Raw genomic sequence first — 14,213 nt, forward strand, 5'->3', positions numbered from 1 at the left:
TTTACTAGCGAAAGTGAACGAATCGCGAACACATCCCATGTCGTACAATTCACGAAGAGGTTCCAAGATGTCAATGCGCCATTCTCCCAGCTGATGTTGAGCAGACCCGGTCATATAAAGCATAGGTCTCACCCAGACATTTTGGCACTCCATGCATGCGTCGGTCTGACAGTGTTGTATATTTTCGCCATCAAGACATCGTTTTTCTTCAACGCCAGCCGGAAGCGTACCACTCGTCCTTCAATATTTAGTGTGTTATCGAATTCCGAACCGAACTTAGCGTGACAAATTTGGTTTTTGTTTCGGAGTAAGTCTGGGCAAGCCGACCATTTTTAGTATCAGCCTATCGATTTTTGAGCTGGACATCGGAACATTTTCAAATTGCAAATGAGGTCCCGACTAAAAATACTGGAAACCACCCGATGTGCATTCTGCTGGTGCATTTTATAGCAATATATAGAAGAATCGATATCATTAACAGAACTCATTCACAAAATTAACATTTAGATACATATACTAACCCCTCAAGGAGTTGGATCGATAACCCTACGGTGGGACCAAGACCAGTGCTTTTTTGGGCGTAAAGGGACTGAACAAATGTTGTTTTTGACATGGTTAGAACACAGAAGCAGATAACCGCACCTACCGATCGGATACAGTTCGCCAGACAATTTCATCCGGCCCGTTTTGAAATCTGTTGTAGACCCACGCAATCACCATAGCTCACATTGAAGATAACCCAAATCAGAACCAATGTTTTACTCCACTCCTGTATGCAGTCGATAGACGAAGTAGTTTTGCTGGTGTGACGTGATATTGAATGTAAATGTGTTTATAACTTCTTGTAAACCCCGCTAGTAGGCGCTAAAGAGTGTCAAGAGTTTGAGCCACAAAAATATGGTAGCTGATAGAGTTGAGGGGGGGGGGGGGCTTCAACAAATTTGGCGCATAATTAATGATGATAGGTATTCGGGTATTTACTAATCTATTGTTGCATGTTGCAAGTCCAGTAACATCATTCATCCGATTTTAAATTGGGATTTCTTCAACCGCCGCATTATTTTTCTCTCGGGTACGCATTAGTAGGCCTACGTGGGGCTCAGATTGCACGGAGTCTAATATATTGAAATCGAATAATCAACTGACCGCAGAACGGTCACCCCTGATGTATACGATTTATTAATTTGGTGGCGAAAGTTGTCAACAGATGTTAGATTAATGGTTATCAGTGATTCATATGAATTGTTGTTTTCTGGCCGTTTTGCTGGGTTCATACAGCAGCATTCCAACTCGTACGCAAACATCACACTTTGATCATAACATTTCCATTCTCTGCCTAAACTCGTAAAGCTATTTGTGTGTCGAATTTATTTCATTGTAGTATCATTGCTAGCAGATTCTTCGTCCGTATACGGAATTCACATTGAAATGAACCCCAATATTTCAGCGGACACTCGTCCGGGCTAATCGTCACAACTAGTAGAGAAATGGAGAAATCTTAAGTATATATGAGAAGACCGAGGACAGTGTCAACGAGACAAGATCGAACAATGTCCCACCGGTCGTTGACGCTAGGTCAGGGTTAGGGTCGTTTCGTCTACGGCAAAACTGTATTTTGTATCGCATAGCACAACGTGTGCTTAGAGAGGATGACATAAATAGAACCTAAGTTTACAACTATGATTGTCGTGGACAACAGATTCTCTTCTCTCATTTTGTGGGGTCGCGAAAACAATGTGCATGGGGCTTAACTATTCCGCCACATTATCGACAAGACTTCCACAACATACCGATGTCCTCGACTCTATCGCCTGCTTCGCTAGGTCATTTATGGAATGAGCAACACATACTAAGACCAGATCGATACTCCCTGCGCGTATTCAATTACCCAGTAATCGTACGGACTGGCCCCCAACTCGAACATGAAAAGGACTCGCATATATGACACAGATTTGTGAATTCAGGATTTTATTACAGGAGATATATTTCTGGTCGTATTAGCAAGTTGTTTATTCAACTGAGCGGCAATATTTCATGACGATGCCCCGTTGAACGTTTTTTATCGTGCCGAACATGTTAAACCTTGTCAAAACCATACCGCCTAGGATGACAGCGATGCATACCGATAGGTTACCAGCATCTATTCCTAACTCCCGATAGAATTCATCAGAATCAATCACAGCTACGAGATATATAACCCCGAATATAGGTTGGACTGTTAACGTTGCAAACCCAAGACAGGCAATATACAATGCTACGGTAGCGCGCAATGAGCCCACCGCCCGCCTCAAGTCATTTTCGTCTTTCCGGCTCAATCGCAATTTGATGTCATGAAGATCTGGCGTGATCGGCAACCGTTGAAGGTACATCAAACAGAAAATGCATAACAGAATAGAAGTAGAAAATATTTGTGATGTCGGTTCGAAATAGCGTGGCCAAACGAAAGATGCGACGAAGAACTCTACGGTCGCGATGAAGCCGGTTACGCACACCACCACCTGACCCTCTAGATCACGTAGGTCGGCCTTGCTCAGGTTAACCAGATCTGTAACAAGAGTAAGATAAGGGCGTGTACCTTCACAGGGTATACGCCCTAGCCTATGTAATACATGGTTCCGGTAATACTACAGCCGAATGCATCGAATTACAGAAGTTACCGCCTGCCGTAAATCAGACGGGTCTCTGAGAGCAATGCTACGTCGTCTCCAATCTATTTACCATTCCGAGATCGCAGAACGGAAAACATGCTAACGGAGTGAGTGAAGAATTTTCATCAAGAAAATGGACCTAAGCTAGGACGAAAACGCCAAAAGCGGTTACATGCATCAACACGCAAACATTGCCCGAAAACCATAACGCTTCTGGTATATAAATAGGCTACTATATTATACGAGGTCTGAGTGAATAGGCCCCTATCATTACATATTTCTTCTAATCCAATCATGCCTATGTGCACTTTAATGACATTGAAGTGTGGGAAGGGAGCAGTTGATGTACTGTCTGCATCATCGTGAGAGATAGAGAGAGTCCTTATTTTCATCAAACCAAAATACATAACACACGGCAGTGGTGGTGGTACAGAAAATATACATGCACAGTATTCGGTATTAGATAGGAATGATCGATAAGACCGTGAAGGTCATCTAGTCTGATCACACCAGCATCAAACAGGTACACTTGACTCTAAACCAGTGGTCGGGAACCTTTTGCGTCTGAAGAGCCATATTGGCCCTATATTTTCCATTTCAACCCCAAAGAGCCATACATGTCAATCCAATATTACGTCACAATTGAAAACGATGACGTCATCATAACACTTATTTGAACTCACTACATGCCCTAGTGTGTGTCACATTTTCTCTGTGTGTCACATGCGAAACTTGAGTTACATAGATCCTTTGCTAGTGACATCTTTTTAATTGTATTACAATGAGAGCCATATGATATTTTTCGAAACTTTGAGACAACTACCATTTACAAAAGATGTAGACAACAGTTAAAGTGGTGTTAATCTACTTTCGTCAGTTATACCATCGTAGGCTCGTCTTGGTGCTCCTTTTTAATGTGAGGAGTGAGGACCCATGATCACACGCGTAGGTGGAGCCGAAAATGGTCACTACAGCCGTACACACCCACTATACGTCGGTGTGGCAAGTGAGGAATTGCATCGGTATTTTCTATCGACGTGTATGAATGACCAGATTTTGAACATTTTTACTCCCAAGATCACACTATTTTCATATTTATTGTTCGAAAATAAAGCGCGAAAGGGAAGTAAGGCACACGTGAAGCTCACACGGGCCGCATAGGTGAGGCCACAAGCCACAATCAAGCCTAACCTATGATAGCGCAATTCATCATAAATAGCTTGTAATTGATAAGAATTATTAGTAATCATCGAATGCAACTGCTCTGAAAATATAAATATTGATCGACTTCTCAATTCTCAAAATATTCGAACATCATTTTGCGCAACACGCCTACATTTTAACACCGGTACTTACAAAGCTACTTACTAATCAAGAACATGGACAGTGGACACTGAAAGCTAAGACGTCGTTTGTAATTTGAATTTGTTCATTTCTCGCTGTATAGATCAGAAAGACAATGTTTATTTGAAGCCTGTATGACAATTCAGACGCCGCGATGCCTGGTATTCTCTTTGATCATTTGATCAATCAACATATCGTGCAAATTTGAGATCTCAAAGCGTACGATGTCGGGTGCGGCGAACTCGCGAGTGACATTGTTCGCCGGCGCGAAAGCAACTTGAATTTTGCGATTTTGAAAAGGGTGCCCGTCTGCCCGAACCCCTAACACTGAATACGCCACTGTCTTGACCAGTCATGTTTATACAGCCACAAGCATAATTGTTCTGGTCCAAGGAAAACATGCCAAGAAGTCGTCAAGTTGCTGCAATATTGATAAATTAAGTACAAAAATCAATATTTGACAAAGAGCCATATACTGTACCCAAAAGAGCCATATATGGCTCGCGAGCCATAGGTTCCCGACCACTGCTCTAAACAGTCTGGCTGTAAAAAATGTTACAAAAAATGTTACAGTAGTTAAAAAAAATAGAGAAAAAAAATTAAACGATGGTAGCAAATGATCAATGAAGCGATGTCTGGGCGAGGTATAGGGCAACAGTGTTAGTGTAACGACAAGAGGTGATTAAGTAGGGCTTTTTTGAATCTATTATAGGGCAATTCACGGATATGTGGTGCTTATGCGTTCCAGATGATAGGTCCCGAGTAGTCGATGGACCTCTTAGTTGAGTTGCTATTGGGTGGGGGTAAGTAGATATTTCCTTTAGACGAGGATCTCGTGTAATGGGAGTGGACATTTTTAGCAGGCATGAAAAAGTCATCAAACACAGGAGGCAAACTATTGGAAAATTATTTGTGAATGACTTTTGATACTTCGAAGCGATATAGGTCGTCAACTTGCACAATTCGGTGCTTGCGGTAGTAAGGCGATAGTTTGGTACGTAAAGGTACAGATGAGATCAGCCGTATGCCTTGATGATGGACATGCAATCGGTCGGTTTGGTGTTCAGGTCTGTAACAGTACCATTTCCCTCTCCACGCAACCACAGTGTGACATTGGGCGCTTAACGGGAAGGATACGAGTTTTTCGAGCATTCATTAATTAGATTCGATTGGGGTTCTAACCTATGAACTACAGATCGAGAATTGAACCCTCTGCCGCTTTCCCTCATTCCGGCATGTACTGACTCATTTCAAATTCCAATAAAGGGAGCTTCATAAGAGGAAGTTCCCGATCATTGATCATACATGCAAATTAACTGTACACTCTCGCACGCTCGGTCAAATCCGCGATATCAAAAATCTTACCTTTTGGAGTCATATACAACGCTTTGAACAGATGTACGCGACCCATAATGACAACCGGCACTGGATCAACACCTCGACGCCTATTTTACTAATACCGGATAACACGAACGTCTATAATATAAGTTACACGTAATGGCGTCACGTCAACTCGTGTAACCTACCGGTCAACTAACTGTCTCATTCAACAGCACCGATACCAAGTCCTACGCGAGTTCATTTTTGATATTAAGCAATTATTAGACTCGACGGCCAGAACCTATCACCTCGGAAATTCAAAGGTTGAAACCGATTGCATTGATGATGCAGTATACTGTAGTGCAGAGGTCTCAAACTCAAATGTGCTCGCGGGCCAATTCCTACTTTTTGACGGCGCCGCGGGTCGCAGCACCAATAATAGGGGAATTCAAAGTAGGCCTTATTTCCGGGTTTCGAGCATAGGCCTACTCCTGATAACTATAGGCTATATTGATCATGTCGTTACCAAAGTCAAATAGAATCAGCGTTTGATTTTACCTTCGAATGTTGGAACAGGTAAATAACAACTTGAACATAATGGATATACTGTGCCATAGCAATAGAAATCTGCAATCGCCGAAGAATCCATTGGTGTTACAGCTGTAAAGCGTAGGCTACGACTAGTTAGTACTCGCCACATTAAATTGGCGACAATGACATATATAATGATACCCAAGATGACACAGGATGTATTCAACTATACATCAAAGAGGTAACATGATGCCAATGGCGTTTGCCATACCTGCTTAGATATCTAAATAAGCTACGCAACGCAAGCTGCCACCTTTTGATATTTTACCATTTCTCATACCAGTTTTCATAGTTTGTTCATAGTGTCCTGTATGGTGTGGACACAAGCAAATCACACGGCTCAGTGAAATTGGTCTACGTCACACTTTTCGTTTGGTCAAAGGAAATTTGACTGTAATTTTTGACCGGCTTGTCCAGCATTAAATTTGATAAAACGGGTATCGATGGGAAGAAACCGGGGGTGCAGACTAGATGACCTTACTATGAAGGCCGTATCGCATCTCCGTCGTCAAAGCATCTCGATGGTGCAGGCGAAAAAGAATACCACATCTCTCTCTCTATCACCGTACTGATTGCGAAAATATTTATTTTATTCTGGTCGTGTCCCTGGAACTCTCCAAAATAAGCCTCGAATGTTGTATTGTAAGTGAGTTTGGTATTGTGACGCAACGATGCCGTCTGAGCAGCTCAGGAGCAACTGTGCATGAGAGTGAGAGTGTGAATGCTCAATCGCTTGCGCAACAATGGCCAATACGCTTGCAGCTTGCGGTGCTCCTCACCTGCTCCCAGACGTAATTGCTGCGTCACAATACCAAACTCACTTACAATGCAATATTCGAAGCTTATTTTGGGGAGTTCCAGGACCACGAGCAGAATAATTTTATATTTTCGCAATCAGTATCGCGGTAGCTTTCGATTGATACCCGTTTTATTAAATTTCATGCTCGGCAAGCCGGTAAAAAAATACAGTCAAATTGCATTTGACCAAATGGAAAGTGTGACGTACACCAATTTATCTGAGCCGTTAGATTTGCTTCTGTTCCCACCATATAGGACACCATGGTTTGCTGCGTGCGTGGTTGCACCAAGTCACAAAAGTCCTTCTCTGATTGTAACGTAAGTAGTACTCGTGAGTGATTCTACAGAAAGTCGCGCCCTAGTCCAAATCACAATTTTCAGTCACGAATCATCAACGGGTCATGTTTTACGATCATAAACAAGTAAAGTCACGTCATAGTTGATCTTCCACTGCGTGGTAATTTTTGAAAGTGATGTATTAGTGAAGTTTGATGAGTAGTTTATTCAGGCTTCTGGAGTAGTTTTACAGCGAGTTGCAAGTTCTCAAGTTAAAAAAAATTAGAGTTCAATATTGTCGAATACTTCGAAATCCAAAATGCCGTCGCGGGCCGCACAAAATGGTCTCGCGGGCCGCGTGTTTGAGACCTCTGCTGTAGTGCCTTGTCGGGAGTATCAGCATATCCATAATTGGATGGTGCGGTAGCGAGCGACCAAACTCTATAGTCTTCTCAACCATAGCCCTGCTATATGAAGCACTGGCGTCGCCAATGCCGCTAGCAGCATCGGGGATGTGATTGATTGAATTCCATGCTTGAAACGATAATTATGACGAAACCGAAAATGTTTGGCTCGTCAGTGGGAAACATTTTGGCATTGGCAGGTTTCGGCACATTGTATACGAAATGCTGATGACCCGTGTCCTAGTGTCACCTAAACCGGGAAATTTTTAAAACTAGAAAATTAGGATTGCAGTCAACGGGGAATAAATATCGGACATCTAAAAATACTCAGCAACGTTACTGAAAATTTTGGAAAACTGATGACTGAGGATCCAGATCATATATAAAGGACCCACCTTTCAATTCGGCGTGCTGATTACTAAAAACTGGTCATCACTCTCGCCGAAACCTAGTCACGGCTTTAAGTGGAAAAGCTGGCGATGATGTGCGCAGTCATTGCAATTCTGCAATTATGAACTCGTCCCCTACGCCTTTAGATAGAAACTCAACCAAGATTATGGCATAGTTTTTTTACGTCTTGTGTAACGATTTCTATATATATCCAATCAAATTAACCAAGTACTACTACGAAAGATCTATGAATTATTCCACTGCGCCGTGCACATGCGTATTTATTTTACTGCGTGTCAAAAATAGTTTGAGAACCACTAGGTTAATATATCTGCCAGACGTCAACAATGCTTCAAGTGAGGGAGGCTTAATAAGGTTCGCAAGTTGGGGTAGCGAAAGGATTAATATATCTGCCAAACGTCGACACTGGGTCAAGTGGACAGGATTAATAGCGGATGTAAGCTGTTGTAGCGAAAGTTTTAATGAATTTGCTCCAGTATAGTAAGTCTGCAAATGTTGAAATAGTGTCCTATTTTCAGATTTCCAAAATATGGCAACTCTACTACGCATCAAAGTCGATAGCAATTATGTCATGACAACTCTTCTGCATCCATGTCCTAACCGCACCAGGCACGAATTGATTTAAAATTTAATGAATCAATTTTGTCAACAACAATGTTACTTGCATATATTGTGAGTCGCCTCGGTATAACGGTGGGCTCATTGGACAAGGGCAAGATTTTCTCGCACTTAGACATATGAATATCGAAGAATTCGGCGAAGATGCGTATATCATTTTGTGCAAATATTTCATCACCGATGATCCTGTTGCGAATGCAGACGCGGACTCGCATGTTGGCCGACACATTCTCTCATATTTGCGAACATAGTTAGACTCAACTCTATAAATTACGAGTGTTTCTAATTAATTATTTTCAGGAGGAGTACCAATACTAAAAGTAAGAAATCGAATGACAATAAATCGCGCGAAGTGCTACGAGATAAATAGATATCCAGTCTAATAAATCTGCCACGAAATGTTACACCTTATGGTCATGTAAGAAGATCTTCGAAAAATGTGGCTGACCCCTGGTCAATGCATCGAAACTGATATTTTAGTCGCCAGCATCCCAAATTTCGCCGTCAGGCTTATCAAGTTTAGTTGACCTGGTAAGTTCACAGTAAATCACCTGGGTAATTTATTTTTGGATATTATAACTAATTTCGAGAAATACTTCGCGGGCTACTCAAAACCTTCTGGTCGGCTAGACCGCATAACGCTACAGTATACACCATGTCTTTATTTTATTTCAAGAAATAAGATGTAGATAGTCATGTAACATATCGTTATATCATCGGCATATCACGCATACGAATATTCATGGGCAATAGCTGAATTAGAACTGCCTACCTAAACACAATTCTTACAATGCTACATCGACTAAATTGTTTGATCTTAATCAATGCATTGCAAAAATCTTTATTGCAGGATGCTGTAATAAAATATTCGTGGGCAATAGCTGAATTAGAATTGCCTACCTAAACATAATTCTTACAATACTACATCGACTAAATTGTTTGATCTCAATCAATGCATTGCACAAATCTTTATTGCAGGATGCTGTAATAAAATGAAGTGACACGAGGGAGGTGGACAGGAGTTCGAAATTACTAAAATGACCAACAACTTATTTTTAAATCTATTCGAATGGAATTTTTGTAGATTCGCCGACGTGCAAAATCATTCATCATGCAACGGAAACGTTGTTTTATACATGAAAGTCGTTTTCATTAAAGATTTTATCGGGATAAATTCTGTAGACTAGCGTTATCGAAAATTCTGATTTTATAATTGTCATTCCAAAAACGTTTTACAATTCGGATATCTTACTAATACTATGCCAGTGGTTCTCAACCTTGAGGGGCGCGAAGAGACGGTCAACTGAATTTTTTTTTCGCTCATATTTTAATTCTCTCATCAACAGTCATAACCTTCCACGCCCTCAAACCATCTCTTTAGGTTGCTAGCATCCCGGTTGGATTTTGTGATATGACGATAAGGGAGGTGCGAAATTTTTCACTATCATAAATAGGGGCGTGTCTAAAAATAGGTCGAGAACCACTGTACTATCCAAATATACTGAAAAGTTACACCACATTATCAGGAATGTAATGACATGAGTCATGACTAAACATTAGTCAGATTCGAGTCGAGAATTTTTGTTGATTAGACTTGGGTCAATTTCTGTGTTGACTCTTTCTGTACTCATAACTTGGGCGATTTTTGACATTAAAATTTTCTTCACCCTCGGCGCGATTCGGGGTAACTTGAGTGGTTTCGTTTTTACCATAACACTGTGCTTGCTCCCCATAAAAAATACCAAGTTGAAATCGTTTGCGTCCACGAATCAATTTTTTTTCTGGTACGCTTGAGTGATTCCAATACATTTTGACTATACCGACAATCCTGATGGTCCTGAGGTCTGGAAATACCAACATGCAACAAAGTGATTATTAAAAACCTGAATTTGCATCATTAATACTTTGCCCGAATTTTTCATAGCTCTACCGTTTAACCTGATCAAGTGGGCTGAGAATGAATAACATTTTGACAGCAATATATGGAACTACCTACATTTATCGATTTAATTCATTCAATAGGTTGAAAAAAAATTCCGCCCTTGCGTGACAAAATCTTTATCCCAATTACTTTTATAGTCGTTTATCCTACCGATTTTGGTGCTTAGCTTACATAGTAAGCCTCCAGTGATGATCTGCTTCTACAAGTAGGAAATTTATACGCTAGCTATATGATCTTAAGAAATCATGCTCTGATAACATAGAACAACAGTGTGAGGTTTCCAGTAGCCAATTTAACATGAGTATACCATCCTTCCATATGAGCCATGACGACTCGCCACTGGAATGCCGCCGTATGCTATATATGTAATAGAAATACAGCTTGATACAGAATCGGTTTATTATCCTATGTGGTCATGGTTGTACGAGTTTTGAGTAAACGTCAAAAGGCTGTACCACGACGAAAACGGTTGAAGAGCACTGGTCTACACGATCCACTCTGAATGACAGTCAAGCTGGAAATGCTAAAGATATAAAAAAATATATATTATAAGTTGCAGTTCCAGTATCTTTCGTTGCACTACAACAAATTTTAAATAATTCTACAATTATACCTGATCTAACTACTGGAATTCATCATAGGGACAGATTTCGTTAAAATAAAGCTTTTTTCATCTAAAATTTGTCAGTTTTTAAGTAAAAAACGTTTTGCCTGGTCACACTATATCGTAAGGACAAACAGTTCTAACCAAAAATGAAGATAAGTAGTAGAATTTTAACATTATGTCAGAAAAGATCTAATTTGCATACATGAGGTAGAAATTTGGTCAAAATTAAGTTTTTGAAGTCAGAATCGTCCGTTTTAGGTAACAAAAATCGCCCTAGTTATGGCCTACTGTAGTACTGCATACCTACATCCAATAATGGTTAGTGTTGGTAGACACTCATTTTAACTGCATCAACTTCCAATAATTATATAATCGAAATTAAGGTATTATCGTTGCTGCTATTCCAGGGTTGTTATTTTCATCATATCCGTATGGTAAAAACGCTTTTTCCCCCTTTTCATTTTCGACTTGGACATTGTGACGCCATATGTGTCACTAGATCTAATTAAGCGGAGTCAAATTGGAAGGATGATGCGGAAAACTTAAATTTCGATTATCAGCAGATGTTTTCCGGGAATAATATAAACATTTAACTAAACTTTCGCAATCTCCACAACTTTCCAAATAACCAAATTTGGTGTGCAGCGTTTTTTAGGGTAACCTGACAATTTATTCACTGACTGGCTTGAATCTAGAAAAAAAAGTTATTTTTGAACAGCCCTACTGTACAGTGTGCAGTTGCACACTGAGTTTTCATGACATAAATGTTATCAATTTTATAGCGTAGTCATAAGTATTGTTTTCAAAAAAGGGTTATCAACATTCAAATTGCCCGCGCAATCGTTGGTAAATCTGATGTGGCGCTTTGGCCGAAAAGGCTGGCCACCCCTGACATAGATAGAATTGGACATTATTCACAAATTACAATTCAGTTGCATAGAGGAAGAAAGAAGCAATATGCATCTTCGCGATGCAGTCACAAATTGATGCAATTTTTGGAATTATACCATGGTATTGTGACAGAGCAAATATATCGCCTGGTTATAAAATTGATGTACATATAACCAAACGCTCCTTCACACTTATAAAAATTAAAAATATTTGTAGTATAGCTTAGCTGGCTGGCTCGGACAAATGATTAAGAAATACTGCAAGTCCTAGTCCTTGAATACTTACTATTTGCATGTAGACTAGACATATGCTATTTGCCTATACTTCCTAAATTTCGTTTATGACCAATGTCTATCAGTAGTGAAAGTGTGTGTGATTGTAATCAGTGCAGAGTGTAATGAGAAAATTAGTAAGATGCATCTCTGTATTAGCTGCTGAGTAACACACAAGAGCAATACTTCGATTGTTTTATCTACATTTTAATCATACAGTATGGGATGTATGTCGTGTTCGGATGATTCATACATATTAGGTTACTAGAGAGTCCATGTTATGAAAACTGATAAAATATGAAAGAGGGAGGAAATTTAGAAAGGCAATCCTTCATGCATAGTGAATAATTCGAGCTGCGCCACAATGAAACAATTTTGCATGTCAACGTTAATCATATGTTTGAATATGTTTAATGGTTATATGATAGTCATTTAAACGTCACTGGGCATGTAATTTTCGAGGTAAATTGGTAATACTGTCGGAGTCGGGGTTGGAGTCGGAGTCGTAGTTAGAGTCGGTATTTTCAAAGATTCAAGAGTCGGAGTCGGTCCATTGAAAATGTGTGGAGTCGTAGACGGAGTTGGAGTCGGTGGTAAAATTTATTGGCAACACTGAAGTTGTGCGTACACTACTGATGGCACACCGCGTTGCTTCATTACGACAACGTTGCCTGCATCACAATTTTTCATTATTCGGTTTTTGATAGAACAAATTCCTACGCAGTCTTGCTTCAGTTAGGATATTGCGGAACGTTAAGCATTACACCATGTCAGCCTATTTGTTTCACCTAACCGTTCATTATTCAAAATGAGCATAAAATGTTGCGTCTACAACGGTAAGCCTATAAAGTAGGCTACAAGATGTAAAATAATAAGTTCCCCGACAGTGCAAATCTACGATAAAAAAGAAATGCAGGAATTTTGACTAATTTTGACGAAATTTTGACTTATTTTGACATGTCCGAAAAATCGCCTGAATTATTACCTTACAACTTGGAATAAACAGTGCAGTGTAAAATGTGTTGCAGTTGCAAAACCATCAAAACCGTTGAGTAATTTTCATACCGGTAATCAGTTGCTGACATTGCAGTATTGTCCACAATGGATCACAATACCGTCTAGGGCTATTTCAGTGTGGCGAGAGAGGACATCCTTTTATCTATATATCATAAAAGTTGGTTCGATAGTAGCTTTCCGTTAGTACCGTAGTACTGCACCTGGTCGCAGCCTGGCATGTTATCAGATTCATAGCTCAAGAATCCAGCAATAAGATTGTCGATTTCTGCCATCCTTATCTATTCGAAACCCGGAGCTCAGGCGAATTACGTACTACAAAATATCTAAAGAACATACTTTTCAGTCAGGGATATCAGTAAAGCCTACCAAAACATCTGAGACAAACGACCCTGCTGCAATGTCAAAACGAGCTCATTGTATGGATATTCTCACATTAAATATCTTCAATAATATTAACCGTATTTCTATACCTTACAGTACATGGATTTGATGATCCGTTACGCCATTAGGTAGCAGAATTTGTTTAAATTGATCCGTTGCGCCAAGTCTTTTCATGTACCGTACTCTCTCCCTGACGAACCACCAATTCACATAACTAACGGAAGACGAAACCGCTCTACCGTAACGAAAGTGGTGACGTCTCTGCGTCTCAGGGAAATATGTCTAGTCGATATTACTGATATAATACTCACTTGTGGTTTGGTCAGTTGAAGAATATTATTTTTCATAGCCCATGATTTTATGTAATTCCAAACCTACGTATTGATTATGTTGAATGGAAAATTGATGACAAATTACCAAGTATAAATTTCCTTGGAAGTAATGGCAATTGCGAAGTGTTACATATAAACGGTAAAATACGCAGAAGTGTTGTTACGATAATAGCCCAATGTGTTTATATGCCCAAACAGTGTGACTGTACGCGGAATAATGTGTTACGAAGTGTTCGATACGAACTTGCAGATTTAGAGTGTAAAACCAGATGAATACTCCCTGCGCGTATTCAATTACCTAGTAATCGCACGGACTGGCCCCCAACTCAGACACGAAAAAGACTCGCATATATGACACAGA

General features: G+C 40.0%; 1 protein-coding gene across 1 annotated transcript; it reads right to left on the bottom strand.

Annotated features, from left to right (window-relative positions):
* Positions 1–1,960: 1,960 nt before the first annotated feature.
* Positions 1,961–5,547, bottom strand: LOC145438392 (uncharacterized). The gene is made up of 2 exons (XM_080315794.1): positions 5,358–5,547; positions 1,961–2,545 (listed from the first exon to the last, which is right to left on the bottom strand). Exons 1-2 carry the CDS (start codon positions 5,401–5,403, stop codon positions 2,010–2,012), a joined length of 582 nt encoding a protein of 193 aa, XP_080171920.1. The 5' UTR covers positions 5,404–5,547; the 3' UTR covers positions 1,961–2,009.
* Between the last annotated feature and the right edge of the window lie 8,666 nt (positions 5,548–14,213).

This window comes from Botryllus schlosseri, chromosome 4 (genome assembly GCF_051294905.1).
Source record: "Botryllus schlosseri isolate E-star chromosome 4, Bs_hap1, whole genome shotgun sequence".
NCBI lineage: Eukaryota > Metazoa > Chordata > Ascidiacea > Stolidobranchia > Styelidae > Botryllus > Botryllus schlosseri.